At 33.0% G+C, this 22517-nt stretch overlaps 2 protein-coding genes across 2 annotated transcripts; one reads left to right on the forward strand and one right to left on the reverse strand.

Annotated features, from left to right (window-relative positions):
- The first annotated feature begins 692 nt into the window (after window positions 1-692).
- Window positions 693-13446, forward strand: LOC143621920 (protein CHROMATIN REMODELING 20-like). The gene is made up of 5 exons (XM_077093197.1): window positions 693-847; window positions 10662-10865; window positions 10952-11030; window positions 11715-11976; window positions 12736-13446. Exons 1-5 carry the CDS (start codon window positions 693-695, stop codon window positions 12843-12845), a joined length of 810 nt encoding a protein of 269 aa, XP_076949312.1. The 3' UTR covers window positions 12846-13446.
- A 1381-nt stretch (window positions 13447-14827) lies between these two features.
- Window positions 14828-21353, reverse strand: LOC143621847 (bifunctional TH2 protein, mitochondrial-like). The gene is made up of 7 exons (XM_077093148.1): window positions 21068-21353; window positions 20863-20971; window positions 19145-19435; window positions 17596-18022; window positions 16467-16733; window positions 15074-15634; window positions 14828-14986 (listed from the first exon to the last, which is right to left on the reverse strand). The coding sequence occupies exons 1-6, from the start codon at window positions 21343-21345 to the stop codon at window positions 15228-15230; spliced, it is 1779 nt and encodes a 592-aa protein (XP_076949263.1). The 5' UTR covers window positions 21346-21353; the 3' UTR covers window positions 14828-14986; window positions 15074-15227.
- Window positions 21354-22517: the final 1164 nt, after the last annotated feature.

Below are 22517 nucleotides of genomic sequence, written 5' to 3' on the forward strand. Positions count from 1 at the left end.
TATATATAGGAAAATTGGTATTTATTGGTCCCAACTATTTCATTTTTGTTGGTGCTGCCGCGCTGGTCATAACTTTCATTTTGGCTAGCAACGGTCCCAACTTTCACTTACGTTTCTTTCACAAGTCCGCGACTAACGGAGTACTAACTCCGTTATGTCATTGCTAACGTGTCTATCATACTTGTAAAAAAAACATTACGTGGCAGCCACCGTGGCAGCCATCTGAGTTGGTAAAGACTGGAGAATCAGAAACCCCTACCGGACTCCGACCTCCCACCCATCGCCGCCATCAAACTCAAACCCACCTCCCCACACCATCGTCCCACCGCCACTCCCGCCACCCCCATCACCACCGCCCAACGCCGCATCGGCCACCGTCACGTTCACCATTTTCGGGCACCATCATGCTTGCGGAGTTTTGAATCTGCACGAGCTGTCTCCCTATATTCGTTATTCATCTCAGTTCGTATCCAATCGCCTCATCCCGTTTTTCCGGCGACCCACCCCCGTGTTACGATTCAGGAACCCGATTCATATATGATAAATTGGGGGGTTTGACTCCAAAGACACACCCAAATAAAAATCCCCAATTTATCTCAAGAACCCTAATTGAATCATCGAATCAATTACAATGTTTGATCGTCATCACCGTCATTGTTCAACTTCCTCTGCCGCATCGGCGTTCAACTTCGATGTCGCCGTCCTCCGCCACATCAGCGTTCAAATCCGGTGTCGCCGTCCTCCGGTTCGGACTAACGGTTAACGGTGAGAAGGTTGTGAATAAGCCTCCGATATGTACTGCGGATGAGTTGCGATCTTGGAGGATGGCTAGCGATCTCTTTCTCTGGTTGCCGGAAAAGAACCTCGCCGGAGTTGGTGGAGGAGATAATTGGGGATTTTGATTATGAATGTAAAATTGTTATATAAAAACTAATATCCACGTAGGCTGCCATGTCATATATTTTTGACAAGTAGGATGGGCACTGATATAATCCTAAATATATATAATTCCCTTGTATATTTAATATAATATTTTATTAGTTTCCGTTTGGTTTTTATTAGAATTTGTATATTACTAACATATTTGAATAATGTAGGTTTCGAGACTTGTTCATGGTTAAAAAGGGCAAAAAAAAAGAGCTAAAACAAGCCAAACCGGTGAACCGGACTGCATCAGAATTGAACCGGACCGCATCATAATTGAACCGGACCGTATCAGGAAACGAACCGGACCGGTCAGCCTCCCTCATCCGGAGCGTCGCGCGACCAGGAGGCCAAATCCCGCCACGCGGCGCGCCGGGCACCCCGTTTCACGTATTTTCTTCGTTTTTTTATCAGTTTTGGGCCCAGAAAACCTATTTAAACACCTCTAAACTTAATTATGAGCATACCCTGCGAACCAGAGCCGAATTTGGAGTTTCCTGGAGCTTGGGATTGCAATATTTGGTGGGTTTGAAGGCTAGGAATTAGCCGGCGAAGTGCTTATCATTCAAGAACGAAGACCACGGGTTTTATCGCCTTTAATCTTCCGTTCTTATTTATTTTCGTCATGATTTCGTCTATTATTGTTTTGTTTGATTTTAAGATGCTAGGCTAAACATTATAGATTGCCTAGGCTTTTGATGAACCTTTGTTGACGTTTGTTTTGATTTGGGATTTATTTGCGTTATGGTTTTTATGGTTTAGTAAAAGGTTTACTTATATTAAATTGATGCGTATGGATATTTAGGATTATTTGATTAATTGTTATTATTTCATAGTTGCCTTGATTATTGTTTGTCGTTATGATAGGTTGCTATTAGGTCAATTACTTTGTGTTTTTTATTATTTTGTGATTGATTTCGAATAAGATCATAGGAATAATATTATTTAATCAAATAAACCTAAGTGTGCTGCTAACCTAAATAGCTGTAAGGTGCTAGGTTATCGATATATCTTTATTATTTGATCTTGCTAGATTTAGTTCTTCGTAATGAGTCCGTCTAGGTTTGATTATTTAATTATTGTCTGTTGAATCAATTCGATATATTAAACTGCCTTTGATTTCCGCGCTGTAAGGTAGGATTTCGTATAAAGAAACTAAATTGTAAACAATTGGGTGACCGTAAGCGAACTTGATTTTTAATACTGGTGTACGTTAAAACTTGTTAGAAATCCATAGGTTTTCTCTTGAGAAGGGTCAAGGGTCCTATTTGGTTTTTCTTTTAAATGTCTATTTTACGATCCTAGTCCATAACTAAATATTTTCCCGAGTCAATTCATTACCGAAATTTAGGGGAGTCTAGCCTAGGTAGTTTTCTCATCATCATCTTATTTTCATAACAAACTTTGTTTTCGTTTAATTTACTTGTTTTCTTAATTAGTTTTAATTATAGTATTAATTTAGTATTTCAAATAAAAACCCCCTTAAACAAATATAAATAATAAGTCGTGTTTTGTAGTCGAGTCTAATTAGCTAGTAAACGTAATTTAAAGAGTCTCGTGGGTTCGATATCCGGACTTACTTAGCTATACTAGAGTCGACCGGTTCACTTGCCGGTTAGTAGTTTAGTTAAGTTTAAGAGTCTAGAATTTATTACTAAGTGTCTAGATTAGCGTGTTTTTATATAACTACATTTGGCACATCAGGCACGTCAGCAATGACATAACGGAGTTAGTACTCCGTTAGTCGCGGACTGGTGGAAGAAACGTATGTGAAAGTTAGGACCGTTGCCAGCCAAAATGAAAGTTGAGACCAGCGCCGACAAAAATAAAATAGTTGGGACCAATAAAAACCAATTTTCCTATATATATATATGCCGTGCCGCGGCAGTGCAAGGTGTGCACCCGTACGAGACCCACTATCTTGAGGGGTCAGAAAAGTTAATACAATAAAATTTAGTTTTATATATCTATACATATATAGAGTTGCAAAGAAAGCATGCGTGCTAAAAAAGAGTATATGTTTTTGATGTAGGTTAGCCTAGTTCAATCATATTCCTACTTACGCTCTTTTATAAATTTTTTTTTCATTCTTTTCTTTACTAGTATTTTTCTCTACTTTCTTTCTTTTTCTTTTTCCGGTTTTAATATTTTTTTTTTGTTTTTACTCTATATCTTTTCCTTCCTTTGTTTGTTTTTCGTTTTGTTTTGTTTCTTTGTTTTTTTACGGGGTTGTTTTCATTTTTCGTTTATAATATTTATATATTTTTTGGATTTTAATTTTATCTATCATAAAGAAGCTAATAATATACTTAAATTTTGACGATTAAATAGTTTCACAAATAAATAAGATGTTATCATCCGTTTAAAAACTACCTAGGTTTGGTAAGACTCTTGACGCGCTTATTTTTTTACTATAAAATTGTTTCTTAATTTAAATAATATCTTTTTTTAAAAAATTGGTTATTAAATTTAGTATATCCCTGTGGTATAAGATTTTTATATCAAATATTTGGTTAGATTAATTTTTAATATAATGAGATGCTATAACCTGTTTAAGGGTTATCTGGGTTTGATAAGATACATGTGCGTGAATTCGGGTCAAATGCATGAGAAGCCTTCATTTATAAATAAAATAATTTGATGGCTTGAGAAAATGTAGAAAGCAACCAAAAAGTTTTTAAAAGTTTCGTTTATATATATATATATATATATATATATACATACTAGTTTTAGAACCTGTGTGATGCACGGAAAACTCAAGAAAATACAACTAAACTATAGAAATTCAATGATTAAATTAAAAATAAAACCCTATATTTTATCAAATTAAATAGTTTAATAATTTCAAATTATAGCTTAAGGAATATTCATACGAATGCCTGGTTAATTCTCACGCAACTTCTTCATAATTATGAAAAAGATGAACATAGTGGTATGATTTTATAAGTTGTAATTATATTTTTTTAATGCAATAGTGAATTCTAGCAAATAATTATATAAAAAGAGAACGTCATACATAGATTGCATGACTAAAACATATTTTTGTATTATAAATTTGAAAGAGATGGATGAAAACTCCATGGATCCATAAAGATTGAATGAATAAGTGAAAATAAAGTTGTCATTCATTCATAATTTATTCCTGCTTTTATCTTCTTAAATAAGTATCGTTCATTAATTTTACCACATTAATCTTTTACACTAAAAAGTATATATAAATTGATTTAACAAAAAAAAGGTAAATATGATTTCATTAAATATATAAATTTTATTTATTATGCATACATAAATATTCGCATATTTTTAATCTCTATAATTTTAGTTATTTGATTAAATTGTTGATTGATATGTTTTGATTACACTGACATAAATAAGTTTTCATTAAAAATAGGAAAATTGTTTGAGCGGGAAATTTTGGCTAGTAATGAATCTCCAAGTGACATTTGTCCCAGTTATTTTACTTCATTAGAATATAGATATATATTTAAGATAAGACTTAAGATAAGATTGAGATTTTTGTTTCTTTTGTTATCTAACAAAATAACAAATAATAGGTTTATTTTAACCCTTTTTTTAAAGACGGAGTTTATATTAAATCAAAAACTTTATTTTAGATTTAGAATAAGAGATAAATCACTTTTTACGTTAGTTATATTTTGCTCTTATTTATTTTATTTTATTTTTTTTACATTTAACAGGATTATAGTTATCATTGTAGTACACGCCGTACGCACAGGTATCCAACTAGTTTTTTTTTTGAACCAAAACATATAATTAAACTTTAAGCACAACTAAAAAAAAGTCAAATAAAAATCTTTTTGGTCTTGTTTATCTAGAAACAAGATCAAATACGTTTTATTCTTAACATGAAAATAGTGAGAACTAATTTGCTGTTATTATTAAGTTTATTTTTATAAGTGTTTGCTGTTATTTTTTGTTTGTATTTGCTAATTTTCGATTATGAGACGTTATAAATATTTGCTTATTTATATTTTGTTGTTATTATTAGATTTTTTCTTTTGCTGATATAAGTATTTGTTGGTATTTGTTGTTATTATTTTTATTCTTGATTTTGATTCTTTTGTTGTAATTTTTAAGTTTTTTCCTTTGTTATTATAAATAATTGTTTATGTAGATTGGTATTGTAGTTGGTATTGTTTCTTACGTTCTTATTTTTTTATAAATTGGTATTATTTCCTACGTTCTCATGTTAAGGCTAAAATGTACATGAACATTCCCTTGTTTATCTATATGATACTGATTTTTTTATTTATAAGTTTATACATAAAGAGCCCATATTTCTACTTACACAAGGTCCTTGAAGGCACTTGACTTCTCCGGGACGGCACTGTATACATACATACATACACATATATGTGTTTTGTTTATCGTGATTGGTTTTCAATAATATATATTTTTATTATCAGTTTGAGTGGATGCAATATTTTCAAATAGAAGACCTTGTTCCAAAAATTTCTTTAAATGGAAAAGATAGTTGTAGATATGTTACGACTTTCGTATTTGAGGAGTTGTTGAACCGCATTTACCAATCATGGGAATACAACAATTTGGAATGGTAAAAGCCATTTCTAAAAATTTATGTTTTGGCAAAACATAGAAAATCCGAATGCATAAATTTACCCAAAAAAGGAGGCGCAGAGAATTGGATAGATGAACACATTTATGTTAAAATGCGACAATATAAGTTAAACAATGTTGTAAATTGTATACCATGTAGTACAAGTGTGGATGGTGAAGAATACATAGCATAGCTCATGGCTTGAACTGTGTTTTATGTCTCTATAACTTTAGTCAAACAGGAACCTAAAAAGATCACGATGATAGATTAGAACTATGATTGTGTTGTTTGTTGTATATAACTTTTATATAGTTTAATATTTTATTTCGTTGTTCTATAATATAATTGGCGCTTATTATATATCACAGGACGAGGGGACAACCAAGTTTATATAGACACGGAAAATTTAGTTTAAACACATCCCAATATCCTCAATATTTTGAGTCATTACAAAATGCAGTGGCGTGATATATGTGACACATAATACAAACAATAATAATACATGCATTGGCAACAATCTATATACTTTTAGGAGTATTTTCGTAAAATAAAAAATAAAAAAATCATAGAGATAATTTTTTAAAACATGGACAAAATTTCATGTTTTAGCATGTTACATATGCCACACAACCTATGTAAAAATGCATGCAACATGCGAGATGATCATTTTTGTTAATTAGCAAAAATCTATCAGTTTTTTTTTGTGAAAAAACTCCAAAAAATGGATAGAAGCTCTTCCAAATAAAAAAAATAAATACACACATATATATATATATTTGTGGTTCTCAACGTTCTCACGATCTATAGAAGTTCTTAATATCATAACCCTACACACACATATATCTATACGTGAATGAGCATGAGAGAACTTCTATTTAAATAGAGAACTTAAGAACTAATAAAAAGCTTGCGAAAACTTGGCTCAATGATGTGTTAAAAGTATTAATTTATTAACTAAGTAAACGCTAATCTAGACACTAAGTAATAATTATAGACTCTTAACTTAACTAAAACTATTAATCGGCAAGTGAACAGGTCAAATATAGTACAGCTAAGTAAGTTCGGATATCGAACTCACGAGACTCTTTTAATTACGTTAACTAGCTAATTAGACTCGACTAACTGACACGACTATATTAAAAGGGGGTTTACTAAAAACTAATATTAAATTAATCACTAAGACTTAAAACGACTAAACTTAGAACTTGGTTCAAATGATGACAAGCAACCACCTATGCTAGAATCCCTAATGTATCAATTATCAAATAGTTGGAAAATGCTAAGTTATGGAACTAAGATCTTAAAATAGACGCTTAAAGAAAACCCAAACAGGGCCCTTAACCCTTCTCAAGTGGACACATATAGATTTATATTAAGTTCTTAAAAACACCAGTTTATTAGACTCGCTTACGATCGCTAATTTATTTATGACAAGTACCTCTATAAGAAATCCTACCTTACAGCACGAAAATCAAAGGTGGTTTAAAGTATTCACTCGACTAGATAAACAAGGTTGAAAAATCAAACCTAGACGGACTCCTTACGAAGAACTAAATCTAGCAATCTTCAACAACCAAGACTTATCATATAATCTATCACATCTCAGCTATTTAGATTAGCAGCACACTTAAGTCTATTTGATTTGTTAATATTGTTCCTATGGCTTTATTGCAAATCAACCATAAACTAGTCAAAAACACACAGTAGATGACCTAACAAAATTCTATCATATGACAGACAGTCACCAAGGAAACTGTGGAACAATAACACTCGTCAAACAATCCTAAGTACACATATGCATCGAATAAATAACAAGAAACCTCTTACTTAATTATAAACCATAACAAAAGAAAATCCAAACTAAAATCCAACGTCACCAAAAGTTCATCATAAAGCCTAGGCGATCTAAAGGTTTAGCCATCAACTATACTCAAGAACAAACCAAATAAATAAGGTTCAAAAACTAATTTCATAAAGAAAACAATAAAACCAAACCGAATAAGAATGATGTTTGGCTGAGTAGGTGTTAAACTCAAACGCTCTCTGCTCAAACCAATGACTTTCTCTCCTCTCCTTCTTGCGATTGACCCTCTCCTCCACCCCTAGGGTCAGCTCTCCCCACATATTAATTTAGTGATCTTTTTATTGACTTCTACTACCTACTTCCTTTTTCCAAAAGATAAAAAAACTTGCGGCCCAATCCTCTTAATTCTCTTTATTTATCGTGAGTTTATCCATGGACCCCAACATTCAACTCTCAATTCCAGCCCAATTATAATCAACCCAACGTAGGTCACAACCTTGTTTCCTGTCATGTTTTAAAACGTGACTTAATTTCTATTTATAAGTGTCTCCATGACATATGCATTTAATAAGATCACATTGTTTAAAATGACTTAAATCATTAGTTAATTTATGTATATCTTAAGTTTTAACTGATCCATTGATTCTTTATTATTATTATTATTATTATTATTATTATTATTTTATTTTTATTTTTTTACTAGCACTCGTTGGTCTCAAGTTTAGTAAAATAAATCCATTTTAGCATATTGTCTCTTAAACCCTTTAAAATCCATATATAAACCAACTATGAGTAATATTAAATAAAAAACAACTCAAAACTAATTCAAAGTGTAGAAATATTTATATAAAAGGTATGTCTAATTTAGATCATATCACTCAAAATGCTCCGTTTTTTCATTTAAAAAACTGTCATTTCTTTTATTATAAGCTTCACCTAAAAAAAGTGGGGTGCAATATTTGTCGTATTACTTATTACTTTAACTAATATAATAATATTGTTGTATTACATACATGTAATATAACACTATCACGTATATGTAATATAACATGATTACATATATACAATATTACACTATTACATATATGTAATATAAAATTATTATATATATGTAATATAATGTTTGACATTTCCCTACTAATTTTGGTAAAAGATAACAACATATAAAAAAGATGAAAGAAAAAATAAAAAAATATATGTTTAACTTAAAATAATTATTATAAGAAATAAAGCTGTCAAATTATAACATATTAGAGATTTAGAGGTATCCTCAGTTTATTTGGCAGATTTTGATATAACTTTAGAGTAGCTCGCTAACTACAATCTACTATTATAATAAACAAAAACCATTATTGTGCCACATAACACCAAATTGTTTAATTTTTTTGCCAAGTGGCATCATTATTGTTCAACTTTGAAAGTTATAACTATCTAATTAAAACAATTAATAAGTATTTTAAACATTTCATATTAGTGATTTATATATAATTTTACTAGTTTGAGACCCGTGTATTACACGGAAAATTAATAAAACCATAATTTAAAAATGGATGTTATTTGTGAATGATTATTCAAATTTTATAAATTATAGGGCTACTTTAATTAAAAGTCTTATTGAATTTCCGCCTACAAAAGCAAAAAAGATTAAAAACAAATAAATAAATAAATAATAAGTAATTTGCAATAGTAAGTGTAAAGCATCTTTTAATTATTAAACTTATTTTGGAAAATAAGATAACTATATTTGCATGTGTGAAATTTTCATATTTATTGTAAAGTCGGAAATTATAATCCATGTTAGTGTAACATAAGCGATTGTTAATAGTAAGACATAATACTACTATTTATTTTCAACCAATTCTTAAAGTTCGATTAAAGTTTAAAAACATGTCGTTCAATGTTAACAATCCTAAAGCGATTGTTAATAGTAACATTTTAAAAAGTAATAATAAAAACATAAACCATAAGAATTAAAACATGCAATAATTAAAACATAAACCACAAGAATTGTAAATTTCAGATAGTGCGTGCATAAACAAAAAAAACCAAACGTGAGTAAGTAATCAAAATTCAAAGCAGATGGTATGAAGAAATAAAAAATGTTCTTAAAAAGTGTTTAAATGAGAAGGTTTTTCTTATTTTTTTCATTTTGGGAATCAAGAGCTTGGGCTTGCCATTTTCTTCATCACCAACAGTTGTCCCCGAATGAGATTTGGTTGTAGACTGAGTCGGGGGATGATCCACATCATACACATCAATGAGATTCTTTTTTAAAGTCGGAGTTGAACAGGTCGGAGAAGTATTCTCATTGTTGTATGCGATGCTCTTCCCTGTGCTTTTTTTTCACTACTTTGAGATTGTCATCGGTCACCGACATAACATCCTATTAAAATAATAACAAAAAAGATGTCGTAACAAATACAGACGGGCATACAAAACGGTTCGAAAACTGAACCGTAACCAAACCGGTTTGAACCCGATATTACAAAAATCGGTTTTTAGTTATAAACCACCGGGTTAGGACCGGTATGGAGTTTTTTTTAGCTAAAACCGGTTTGAACCCGATATTTTAGAACCGGTTAGACAAAAACAGGTTTAATCCGGTTTAAAACCCGTTTGTAGCTCAAAACTAATTTATAGCTCACATATCATACCATTTATAGCTCATTGACCATTCCATGTAATGCCCCATTGAAAAATCAATTTATTGTAAAGGAAAATATGATTGTAATTATAATAATGATCGTAACAATTGCTTATGTTACAGTAAGAAAGATATTTTGGAGTCGGTTAGTCAAAAACAGGTTTAACCCGGTTTTTGCACCCTCGGGTGGGCAAAAGTAAAATTGCACTAATTTTGTGAACCCTCGGGTGGGCAAAAGTAAAATTGCACTAATTTTGACGTTATTTTACTAATCTCGTGAAAATAACGTTAAAAGTGGCGGAAGGTTAATCAGGCATCATGTGGTGGCGTTGATAGCTGAAAGACAATGGCACATGCACCAATCAGCCGGTGTCCCGATGATTGAGTGCTATGTGCCTTATGTCCAAGGCTTGATGCAAAACTGCTATCGAGCCGGGGGTCTCACCGGAAGCAGCCTCTCTATCCCTATGGGATAGAGGTAAGGCTGTCTACATCTTACCCTCCTCAGTCCCTACCATAGCATTGCTATTGGTGGGATATACTGAGTACGATGATGATGATGATGATGATGATGATTTCTTATACTAAATAAAAGATTATATAAATAGCTTCTTATCTCAGGCTCGTGGTCGGTACCGATTTTGAAAGGTATGATAGTCTTTTCTTTCAGTGTACACTTATTTTCTCACGTTGTGTGTGTGCATCATCAGGCTAGATGGACGAACAGAGGGGTCAGAGAGACAAAAACTGGTTGAGAAGTTTAATGACCCCTCAAATAAAAGGGTCAAATGCACATTAATATCAACCAGAGCTGGATCTCTCGGCATCAATCTCTACGCTGCCAATCGTGTTATTATTGTTGATGGGTCTTGGAACCCAACATACGATCTTCAGGCTATTTATCGCGCTTGGAGGTATAATGCATTTAATATCAACTTTTTAAATTAGAAAAAAATTATATATGAATTTATAAAAAGTTAACTGCTTTTCTTAATTGCAGATATGGACAAACAAAACCCGTGTTTGCATACCGTCTAATGGCACATGGCACCATGGAAGAAAAGATTTATAAGCGCCAGGTAATATCTACCGATTTACTTATGAATATTGAATGGGTCTTTTAGTTTATGTTATATCTTTAAAGGTCAAATCGGTAAATTTAAAAAAATTAGCTTGTTGGAGGGAAATTCATTTAAAGTGTATCTAAAATGTGCTTAAATATCCTAGTTTATTTTATAAAAAAATAGTGTCTTATTAAAATAATTTAATCGATTTATAAATCATATTTAATGTGTTATTTACTTATTAAGATATGACCAAACATGTTTCCGGTTAAAACACCAAACCGCTTTAATCATTAAAAATTTTGATATGTTTCTGGTTAAAACACCAGCCCATTTCAATTTTTGAAAAAACAGGTTTGACATGTTTTTGTTAATATAAAACGGTTTTGCCATATTTCTGGTTAAAACAGTAACCGGTTTCAACCTTTTTAAACAATCGTTTTTGTACGTTTCTGGTTACAACACCAACCTGCTTCAACCTTTAAAACCATTTTTGGCATGCTTCTGGTTAAAACACCAACCTGTTTCAACTATTAATTACCATTTTGACACGTGATTAAAACACCAACCCGTTTCTGGTTATAACACCAACCCGTTTCAACTTTTAAAAAATTGTTCTGACACGTTTCTGGTTATTAAAACTAATCCGTTTCAATCCTTTGAAAAAAATTGGTGTACTGAATGTGATGATTTGAACAGGTTACCAAAGAGTCTCTTTCAGCAAGGGTTGTTGATAGGCAACAAGTACACCGGACAATATCTAAAGAAGAGATGTTGCATCTCTTTGCCTTTGGTGATGATGAAAACCTAAATACTTCTAAGACGGACCAAACGAGTAGCAATTCAACACCTGCACAAAGTAGCGATGAAGTCGGAGGTTCAAAACAAAAAAATCCTCTTCCTCACGCAACAGTTTCCTCTGACAAGTTCATGGAAGTATTACTCAAAAACATCATCCGAGGTAAGTTATATGATCTTCACACATTATTTAGTATGAAGGATTACTTGTTTCAGTGTTCTTGTTATCTAAAAGATTTCAGATGGACATTTCAGTCAAAAATATTTTCAATATTTCTTGTTTTATATCCAATAAGTTCGTTGTATTCACCCTTTATTTCTTCATCAGTATTTTCTTTGTTAACCTTTATATTTGAAACTCAAGAACTCTTCAAGTACTCATCTCATAATATGATAAATTTTCTAAATTAAATTTGTTGAAATTGAACCCAAAACTAATTGAACCATTTTTTAGGTATAAAATTATACAGCAGAATTCAATACTGTTCAAATAAAGTCACTTATTCTTTTTCTTAATTATAAATATCACTAAAGCTTCCATATTGTTTCACTGTTATGAGATTTTTGATTTTTTTTTTAATTGAATGACCTAAATGGAACAATTATGAAATTTGGTTATACTATTTAGTGACTTTTTTCTTCACTGTTACTTCCTACTTCAAGTTAAACTTGAAAAGAATATTACTAAATAGTATTCAAGTGTTTGTTCTTTTTAGATCATTTAACTTTTTACATATATAACCAAAATTCACAGCAACTGAACATTATCAAAACTTGAGTGCTTTTTGATGTTAAGAACAAGTTTCAGTGACTTTAGCTTTTTGATACACTAGAACAATAGTTATTTCGTTTTCATTTCACAACTAACCAATTTTAATAAATTTGATAAATTTGTAAATAAACATCCAAACCATTGCTTCAGGTGGATTGCTAATTATCATGAACACGAGTCTCTCCTACAAGAAAACGAAGATGAAAAACTATCAAAGGAGGAACAAGATATGGCTTGGGAAGTGTACCGTAGAACCCTAGAATGGGAAGAAGTACAGAGGAACCCATCTGATGGACCCGCACCCGGGCCCACACCCGTGCCCATCCCAAAACCACCCGTCAATGAACCCTCAGAGACCAAACCAACCACTCAACCTGAACCCGCAACCAAGAAACCACCAGTGCTCACCCGAGTGTGTTCTAGGAACCGTTTTGTGCTTCGCAAGTGCACAAGCTTAGCACATATGCTAACTTTAAGGAGCCAAGGTGTGAAACCGGGTTGCACCACTATTTGCGGTGAATGTAGTCAGGAAATAAAATGGGATGGTCTCACCAAGTGAGAATTGGGATCACATAACTATTATTACGGAACACGAGCCCCAAGTTTTTGGTCATGCATGGACATGAAGTTAATTTCTGGTGGCTATTGATGAAGTTGACAAGAGTGTATATCATTTATGTTATATACTTATTTGTTGTAAGAAGATTTGCCCCATTTTTGGGGTGTTGCATTAACCTTTTGTGACCAATGTGGTTATAGACCAGTAGCTTTTTGAAGAAATGGTGTTATAGTTGCATAGTTTTGGCACTTGATTTATGATATTGGAAGTTTTGGTTGAATGTTTCATCTTGGTTTTGGTTGTTTTGTGGAGGTGTATCATGTCCATTTAGTGCCTATAGGTAAGCTAAAAAACCAATTTGATAACCAACTGAAATAACCGAACCAATAAAATATTTGATGTGTGGTTTTAGTTTTCTTGAAATTGATGTTTATTTATAACTGAAAAAAGCTAGAAAAAGAAAACTTACAGTTACATGACAAAATCAGGATTTTTAATTCACTAACACTACACTTTCTAACTCTATTTTTTATCCACGAAAATGAATAGGTAAAGAATGGAATCGAAAATGAGTTCTGTTTTTATCTTTATGCCTAAATTAGTATAGACGGACTCACGGACACTTTTCCTAACAAATCGACACCACCCACCAAATTACAAACTTAGCGGCTCCGACTAAGATAAAATCAGGCAAATCCGACGAAGAAAAACTCGCAGAGACAAACCTTAAAATATTGGGACACATAACCTTACAAAGGTAAATACACCCAGGAATGATGGAAACCTCAGAGCAACATAGAAACCACAATTTCTTTCATCATCTAAAGAAAACAGACAAAGACGAAATTGGCCATCATGAGTCAAGAGCTGATGCGTGTAAAGCAAAAGTCCAGACTGGTACAATCGAAACCGGTTAGTAACTGAAAATAACCATAGGCTTGTAACCAAAAATAACCATAGGCTAGGAAATGGTCAACTTCCCGAGCTCTCAAAAACACGCAACGCATTAAAAAAAACGCAAAAAAAATAAAAAATTCCAAGTCGTTAACTTCGTTATCTAGTAGTTTATGCAAAGCGTCCAAGTTTCTTTCTACCGTAGCTTCGAAATCCACATTTTCTTTTAGTGGTAGGTTTTATCAATCTGGAGAACGAGGCTCATTCCAATGTCAATGGAATTGTGCATTTGCTTAAAAGCCCAAGTGGAGAAGTGTCACCATTATAGATGAAAAACTCGTTTACGATCAAAGAACGCACGCTACTAAACAGACCATAACCGAAGACAAACAAACAAATTGAAGTTACTTTATATTTTAATTTTTTAGTTGAATCATTGTAAGAAGATTATGTTTTGTTAAGTTTAAAACTTCAAAAATAAATTAAAAAAAAAGTATTTGTTGAGTTAATATAATATTTTAGTTTTTAATTTATTTTTTTTCTGTTGTTTTTAATCCCGGTTGTTTTAAGTGGTTCGGTTAATAACCTAATTGGTTATGATGGTTTTTTCAAGCATTGAAACTGGTTATTGGTATTAACCAGTTAACCAGTATTTGCATGTCTACTTGAGCACACTTAATGTTGACCAAACATCCAAATTGTTATAAGAAACTACATACTAAAATAATGAGAACTTTTCCAGCATTACCATATCAATAGAAAAACATTGTCTGGTGGGAACTAAAGGTTTCCCAGAGGCTTCATAATAATAATAATAATAATAATATTTACCAACCAAAAACTTGAATCAAAATCTGAATATTATCAAACAACCTCAAAACTCTGAATTATGACAATAGATCCTCCCACCTTATGAAACTACTCATCTCCACAACAGAAACTCTCTGCCTGCAACAACCAACTCACACCAAGTCAACATCAACACAAAAAAAAAAGTCAAACAAAAAGTCAACAAGATCACGAAAAGATTCATACCCACTTGACGATACTCGTAAATGAGCAGAAAACCCTGTCACGAGACGAAAATACACAAAATTCGTGAAAATAAATGGCCCATAATAAAATCAGCCATCAGAAGTTGTGTCTTCATTCTATGCTATTATAACTACACATGAAACACGGTTTCATTTCAAGAACCGATAATGAAAGAATGTACTTCAGCCCAACTAGAAACGGTATATAAAACACCCGATAACCCGTTCCAACTGAAGCCGCTTCCTTCAACATATTCCTTTTGTTTCTTGACTAGAGCGGGAAACAGTGGAGCAAATTGGACACCAAAATGGGTCGCGATTCTTCTAAGACTTGAACTTGACCCGATCACTATGCCTATATCAGCTTCAAGAAGGCAAAGCAAGTCACCAACCGAGTCCCCGATGTAAATTGTCAGATGGGTTTTGTCGCTGTTTTTCAAAATGTCGGTAAAAGCTTGAAGCTTGTCAATCGGTGACTCAACCTTTTTGATGATTTCACCCGTAGAAAGAGAGTTCTCATATTCAAACTCGTTTGCGTGTACCTGGATTGTCTGTATGCCCCCTGTTTATTTTATAAAACAAACCACAAAAGAGCCATTAATGGTTGTTGAGTATGTTAAAAATTTCTGAGTGGGCCAGTCAGGTTGAGTAACAGGACAGAGGCGACATAAGTTGAGTTGGCCAGCGTACACTTTTGGGTTCAACTTTGTTTTGAAATTTAATAAATAAGGAAATGCTAAGTGTATCCCTTAGGGTTATGGTTAGAGGAAATGCTCGCAAGCTACTTAAGATTGGCTCACTGAAAGCTCGAATTGAGCCAAGCTTAAACGACGTGGAGCCACGACCCAAGCTTCACTTATTGAACTCGAGCTAGCTCGTTAGCCTATTAGTATATAATAACTATTATTGTTATTATTATAAAATTACAATCAAAATAGGTAAACAATACATATATATATATATATATATAAAATTAATTATAAAGATATACAAAAATTAACTAAAAATGAATATAAATTAATTAACAAATAATAAACGAGCCTTAGTTGAGCATGAGCTATAGAAATATAGCTCGAAACGAGCTGAGCTTAAGCTCAAGCTCTCGTAAGTTAAACTAGCCGAGCTTAAACTCAAGCTCTCGTAAGTTAATCTAGCCGAGCTTAAACTCGAGCTCTCGTAAGTTAAAGTAGCCAAGCTCGGGCACGGCTCGTTTACACCCTTAACTATAGTTAACAACCGAATTTTTAGAAAGTAAAAGTAAATTTTGGGATATTTAACCATTCAGTTGTGTATAATGGTTTGAAAAGTCAATAAATTAATTTAAATATCAAATAACCAAGGAATAACACCAATGGTAAGATAAATTACTAAATTAGAAGTGACAACGATGATACCTGATGAGAAAGTTGACCTAATAAGATCGGCACACCAGCAATAGGACAGCACGTGGACATTCACCTTTAAATTTTGGTTGCTGGTGACGGTATGAAAGAAACGCATGCAACCGTCATGAAGAATAAGGCGTTCACCAGCACGTTTAATCTCTTCACTATTCAAACCCTTGAGTACATTTGATTCAATCACTCTCATGTTTGCCCTCTTCTCAAATCCCGAGAGTTGTTCAAGTGCTGTCTTCAGTCCCGAATAATCAAAGTCCTCAGCTGCAAAAGCCATCATACAAAAACACTTAATTTTGAAACGGGTTTGAGTAAAAAACGAGTCAACATTTTTGAAAACGGTTATCGTGTTACTTATAGTTGCAAAAACAATATTAACAACAACAACAACAGCAATGATAATAATAATAATAATCTAGGGTGAATTTCATATATACCCCTAAAAGCTTTTTAAATATATAAGGGTATATAAATATGATCATTATCCCCTTATTATTATTCTTAAAACAATTAATTTTCATACGAACTATTGTTAAAGTTAAATCTCAAGACTGTATAATCATGAAAAATAAAATCATATAGCCGTGAATTATCTAACTTTTTGTGCTCCTTTAAACGCTTTCAGAATTAATATTGCTAACATAGCCCGTTTGTTATATGTGTCCATTTGGTTCCAATGCGTGTTCTAAAAGAAATTCACAAAAATTATAGTATGCTAAGAAAAATAAATTGTTTTGGTGAAATAAATCTTATAATTTGAGAAATATATTTTTTATGAGTAAATATGAAAATTAAAGGTTAAAAATTAATGCATCTGAACTTTACAGTATTGAAAAAAATAAAGGCAGAATGGTCATGTTCTCAGTTGTTCAAAATGAAATGGGTATATTTCAGTTAGTTTCTAGGGGGGTATTTACGATAATATGATATTTTAAATCTGGTTTGAATATATATGATATTTGTGTAAGTTTAAAGGGATTATATGAAATTCTCCCAATAATCTAAATCTTTAAAATAAAATGTTCTAAGCATAGAAAATAGATATTGGATGATTTTAGCCTGTTTGACCCGTTTGAGATGTTACCCATTTTTAACTAAGTTTTTCCTTTTTTGAAAAAAAATGTACCTTTCTCATTGGCCAACATGCATTCCATGCATTGTTCATACTCTTCTGTGTACTCTCTCGAGAGTACCTCCCATGTGTTTCTCAAGTCAGCCGAGGTCATCCTAACAATTTGACTTTCACTTTGAGTTTCAGGTTGGCTTTGATCTGACTTTGTTGTTGTAAGTATTGCAATCTCAGCCAAAATGGCTGAGGAATCCACCACCGTGCATGTCAAGTCAAAATCAGAAAAGAGCATAAGACTGTGTTCATCAGGGTTTTGATAATTTAATAACGGAAGAACGGTCAACTGGTTAACGGGCTGGGATAAAAAGAATTCCATCTCGAGTTTTAACGCTTGATGATACAGTTTTTGCATAGTATCAAGTTCTTCACCCGTTAAAGAAACACTTAGCTTGTCAAGCAAGTCTTCTATCTCAAGCATGGATTCCTATAATTATTAGAAAATAAACATAAGTAAAACAGAATACATAGAATGTCGAATTTGACCCATTAACGAATCAAACAGGTCAATGGTTCAAATTACTTGAGTAAAATCTATAGCTACCCCAAAGCTAACCATGAACTTATCACTTTGTCCACTCGTGATGCCAATTTTGACTCATTAACGAGTCAAATGAGTTTAAAAAGGTAGCCAAAAAGAAAGGGGTCATACAAGTAGACAGTTGTCCAACATGTATTCTTAATACCTAAACCATTTGACTTAATAAACTCTACCATTATTGAAATAATACGATTGTTGTAATCATACTCAACACACTAATTATTAAAATAAGCACTTTAATAGCACGGAAGTGCGAAGCGACACAAGGCAATGGTGTTGTCACTTTTTGCCTACATAAGGCGACCAAAGTCCAAAAGGCGCAGGTGAGGCACAATTTTTAGGCAAAAAACACTCTTAAAGCTCATGTGAGGCACGCACCTTTTGTACTTGGGTCTTTTTTATGCTTCAAAATGTTGTACCACATGCTTTTAAGGTTGCACATGTAGGTTAGGTTATTTATATAATAGATCCTATATAAAGCTTACTTATGTTGGGTAAAGGATGCTAAAAGAGATGTGTTAAGAGAATTATATAAAAACTAAAAAACCTTTGTTTTAGACCCCGCCGCGTTTGTGTGCTTCTCGCTTTTTTACACCAAGTGCATCATTCGATTCAGGCTATGTTTTATATATAACGAGTCAAACGTGTTTAAAAAGGTAGCTAAATTGAAATGGGCCAAACAAGTAGAAAGTTATCCAAAGTGTAATTTTAATGCCTAAACCTCCTAAAGCGTTTTACTAAATAGAACTATATTTAATTTAATAACACAATTGTTGTAAATATCTCGACACACTAATTATTTATAAATAATTAAGACAAATAGAAACTCCTTGGACCCGACCCATCCTGTTTCACATGTACAGTAAATTACCATTTTTTTACACAGCGCCCACATGCCACCTTTAATTGCATGACATGTTTATACATATAGAAAATATAGTGTGTTTGCTATCAATCGGGCTAATACTTTTGACCTAAAAAGTCAAACTATAAAGGTACTTTTCAAACCTGATAAGTTTCAGAGGAATACTTGTCGATCCATTTCTTGTACGGGTGTTCATCACCATTAGCATCCACAAGTGATTTAAGCTCATTACCAAGAAAAACATAGAGTCTCAAAGAAGGAGCCATTGCACCAAGTGTATAAGCTGCAACCTTAGTTTTTTCGAAAGGAGTTGCAAGTTCACCGGGACCTTTGACTCCTTCAACTTTCCCCGAGGCGGTTGCTAACAAGAAATTTGTGTACTTTAAGGTTGCAGGATTTGGTGTTGTTTCTTTTGACAAGTCAAGATTCCATTCCTAAATCACATGTTGCTTCAACATAAGTTCTTTATTATATAAAAATATAAATCATGCTATGTTCACATAAACTATTAGACAGAATATGTTTAGTCATAAGGAATCTGAATATGTAGAGTCAAGGGATATGGATGGTCTGTAGGTTTCAGTTGTAATCCCTTTATATATCCCTATATTTCTCTTGTGTAATTTCTCTTGTACACAGACATTAAAAATACAATATACAATTACCGAGTTTACTTAAACAAAAAGGAATTGGGAAATTGAAAAAAGAAAAGAAAATATAAGCAACTAGAAGGGGCCTTTTCATATTAGACTAGTTTTTTCATTATTTCATGATGGCCATTACAAAATCTAGGCTGCATCTATACAAACGCCTCAGACTCAATATCCATACACCACTGACGTGTCATATGGGGTGAGGCGTATGAAAGACAAAAAATGGACATATGGGTCGTATGAGGGGCAAATCATAGATGTTTTGATTGTCTAAAAAATAACTGATATGATCACTAACGAAGTCATACAGCAGCCAGTAAGCCCATTTTTCACCCTACCATACAACCCGTATGATGTGACAGGGCTTTGACATATAGACTTGATTTGGCATCACACGGCCCGTATGCCTAATGCATTCATTCAAAAACAATCATGGGGCTTACAAAAACTAAAGTCCAGCCCATGTTTGATCGAATATAATACGCATGGCATATGATATTGTTCTACTGTCTCAAAGCTTCTTCTCATGAACCGAAATGAATTGGGGAATTGAAAAAATAAAAGAATATATAAGCAACTACAAGGTTTTTCATATAGAACATGTATGCTCATGATTTCACGATGGCCACATTAATAAATCTAGGTAGTGCCTACGCAAACACCACTTAGACACTATCTAGACACCACTAACGTGTCATACGAGCAGTATGGTCAATGTGGGCTGACAACGGTAAATGTTCACACAAGGTCGTATGACAGGCGAAGAATGGACATTTGGGCTGTTTGAGGAGCAAATCGTAACAAAAAAATGACTGATGTGACCATTGATATAATACGGCCCCTATGATCATCGGCCCCTATGATATAACAGACTCTGGTATGCAGACTTGATTTAACATTATACAACCTGTATGATGTGACAAGCACACTAATGCACACTTTCGGGAGCGTTATTTACACAACACCACCAAAATCTATTTGCATTCTTTTCCTACTAATATAAACACATGCCATTAGTGTTTGGATAGTGTGTCATTGGTGCTTGTTTAACTTTTGCCAAGCCCAAAAGAAAACATAAGCAACTACAAGGGTATTTCACATTACGCTTATTTCTTCATAACAACCATACTAAAACCTATTTGCATTCTACATGCCTAGTCATAGAAACAATAATAATCACATAAACAAACACAACAATAAGCCCTTACTTGAGCAAAAGAATCACAAACTTTAAGCTCTTGAAGAACCCTCTTTTTCAACTCAACAATCGAATCTTTCGCATCATCATCGTCTGCACAATCCTCCGCTAACTCATACCTAACCCCCCCCCCCCCAAATAATAAAAAATAATAAAAAAATAATAAAAAAAATAAAAAATTTGCAAAAACATCAAGAACCAAAAAACCCACTTACGCTTGAGCAAAAGACTTAAGAAAATGAACATCTTGAGCAACAAAATGTCCAAAGGTCTCAGCTTTAAGATTCCCAGAAGCCAAAGAAACAACAAAGGGCGTGTAAAGTGTCAAAATCGAATCTTGACTGAACTTATCCCAGAATCGCTTAGCAGTGCCTTCTTCTTTGCTGGGTTTTGCCGCCATTGATGAGATTGGTAGAACCCTGAAAGTGAAGTTGAGACTGGGGTTGTGGAATTGAGATCGAATAGTAGTGAATTTGTTGAATAAAAGGCGCATCAAGAAACAAAAAATTGGGGGAATTGAAAGAGAGAGAGTGGAGTTAAAAAGGGGAATCAAGAGAGAGAATAAGAATCAAATCTGGGGTGTATAGGTACAAATAGATGAATACATAATAGTATAAATGTAGGATGTAGCAGAGAGAAGAAGAGAAAGAGTGTGTGTGTAGCCGTAGAACAAAAGGAAAGGAGTTTTGGTTACTTTGTGTTTGGTTCTGGTCACAGAATTGGAGTCGGGTATGACGGGATATTGGAAAATCAAGTATTGGTCATACTTAGGTTGGTTCGGGTCGAGTATTAGCTCTGAAATCCATATCCTACGCACTAGTTTCAAGTCTAGTATACAATTGTGTATTTGAATACCCTATTTCCGAATATAAAAACCCGATTTCAGGTTTTTTTTTTTTTCAGTTTGTTTTTTTTTTCCACCTCATAGTTTGGGTGGTGAAACAAAGAAAATGGTAAACTCATCTTTCTATTTTATGTGTTTTGGGCTTGGGCTATTGAGGGTTTGGGTTGGTCTTTCATTGACATGGACTAGTGGATGGATATATCGTTTAGGGCTTTTTCATGGATTAGATTGAGTCAAACCAGGATTAGGCGAGTTTTGATTGGTTTATGAATGAAATAGATCGAGCTTGGCATGGTTTGTAAATGAGGTAATTTTGAGCATTTATTGAGCCACGAGCTATTTGAAAAAAATTGGACCTAGTATTGGTAAGTGAGCGACAAGTGGTTTTGAATGTTGGGTTAAAGTTAGGGCATTGATTAAAATATATACAGTTTCGATTTGATTTCATCTTTTGATCGATGATAAGTTGTGCTCATAAATAAATCTAAGACATATGTGTTCTGATTTGATTAGTAGAGAACTTGTGGAAATTAATCCACCACACATGTACAAAAGAGAGACCGAAAAAAATTAGCTGCAAAGTTTGGGCTGTGCAAATTGTAAGATCAAGAAAAGAAAACTTAAACATATGTTTTAAATTATTCTAATCGGAGAATACAATAAAAAAAATGAGAAAATACTTTGGGTTAAATATTTATAAGATTTAATAAGCTCTTCGAGGATACTTATATGTTTGGTATAACATAACTATGTAATGCATTGTGCATAGTCACGCGAATCTATATATGTTGGTAATTGGTCATAGCCTAGGTAGTACTAGT

This window comes from Bidens hawaiensis, unplaced genomic scaffold, assembly GCF_021521415.1.
Source record: "Bidens hawaiensis isolate Kalapana, Puna unplaced genomic scaffold, B.hawaiensis_p1.1 tig00002977_1, whole genome shotgun sequence".
Taxonomy (NCBI): domain Eukaryota; kingdom Viridiplantae; phylum Streptophyta; class Magnoliopsida; order Asterales; family Asteraceae; genus Bidens; species Bidens hawaiensis.

Coding starts and splice junctions, on each gene's coding strand:
- LOC143621920 (XM_077093197.1), top strand. CDS start 693: ATGTCGCCGTCCTCCGCCACATCAGCGTTCAAATCCGGTGTCGCCGTC. Junction 848..10,661: donor GCTAGCGATCTCTTTCTCTG/GTTGCCGGAAAA, acceptor GTGCATCATCAG/GCTAGATGGACGAACAGAGG. Junction 11,977..12,735: donor ACTCAAAAACATCATCCGAG/GTAAGTTATATG, acceptor CCATTGCTTCAG/GTGGATTGCTAATTATCATG.
- LOC143621847 (XM_077093148.1), bottom strand. CDS start 21,345: ATGCGCCTTTTATTCAACAAATTCACTACTATTCGATCTCAATTCCAC. Junction 19,436..20,862: donor TTTGTGATTCTTTTGCTCAA/GTAAGGGCTTAT, acceptor CATGTGATTTAG/GAATGGAATCTTGACTTGTC. Junction 18,023..19,144: donor ATTCCTCTGAAACTTATCAG/GTTTGAAAAGTA, acceptor TAATAATTATAG/GAATCCATGCTTGAGATAGA.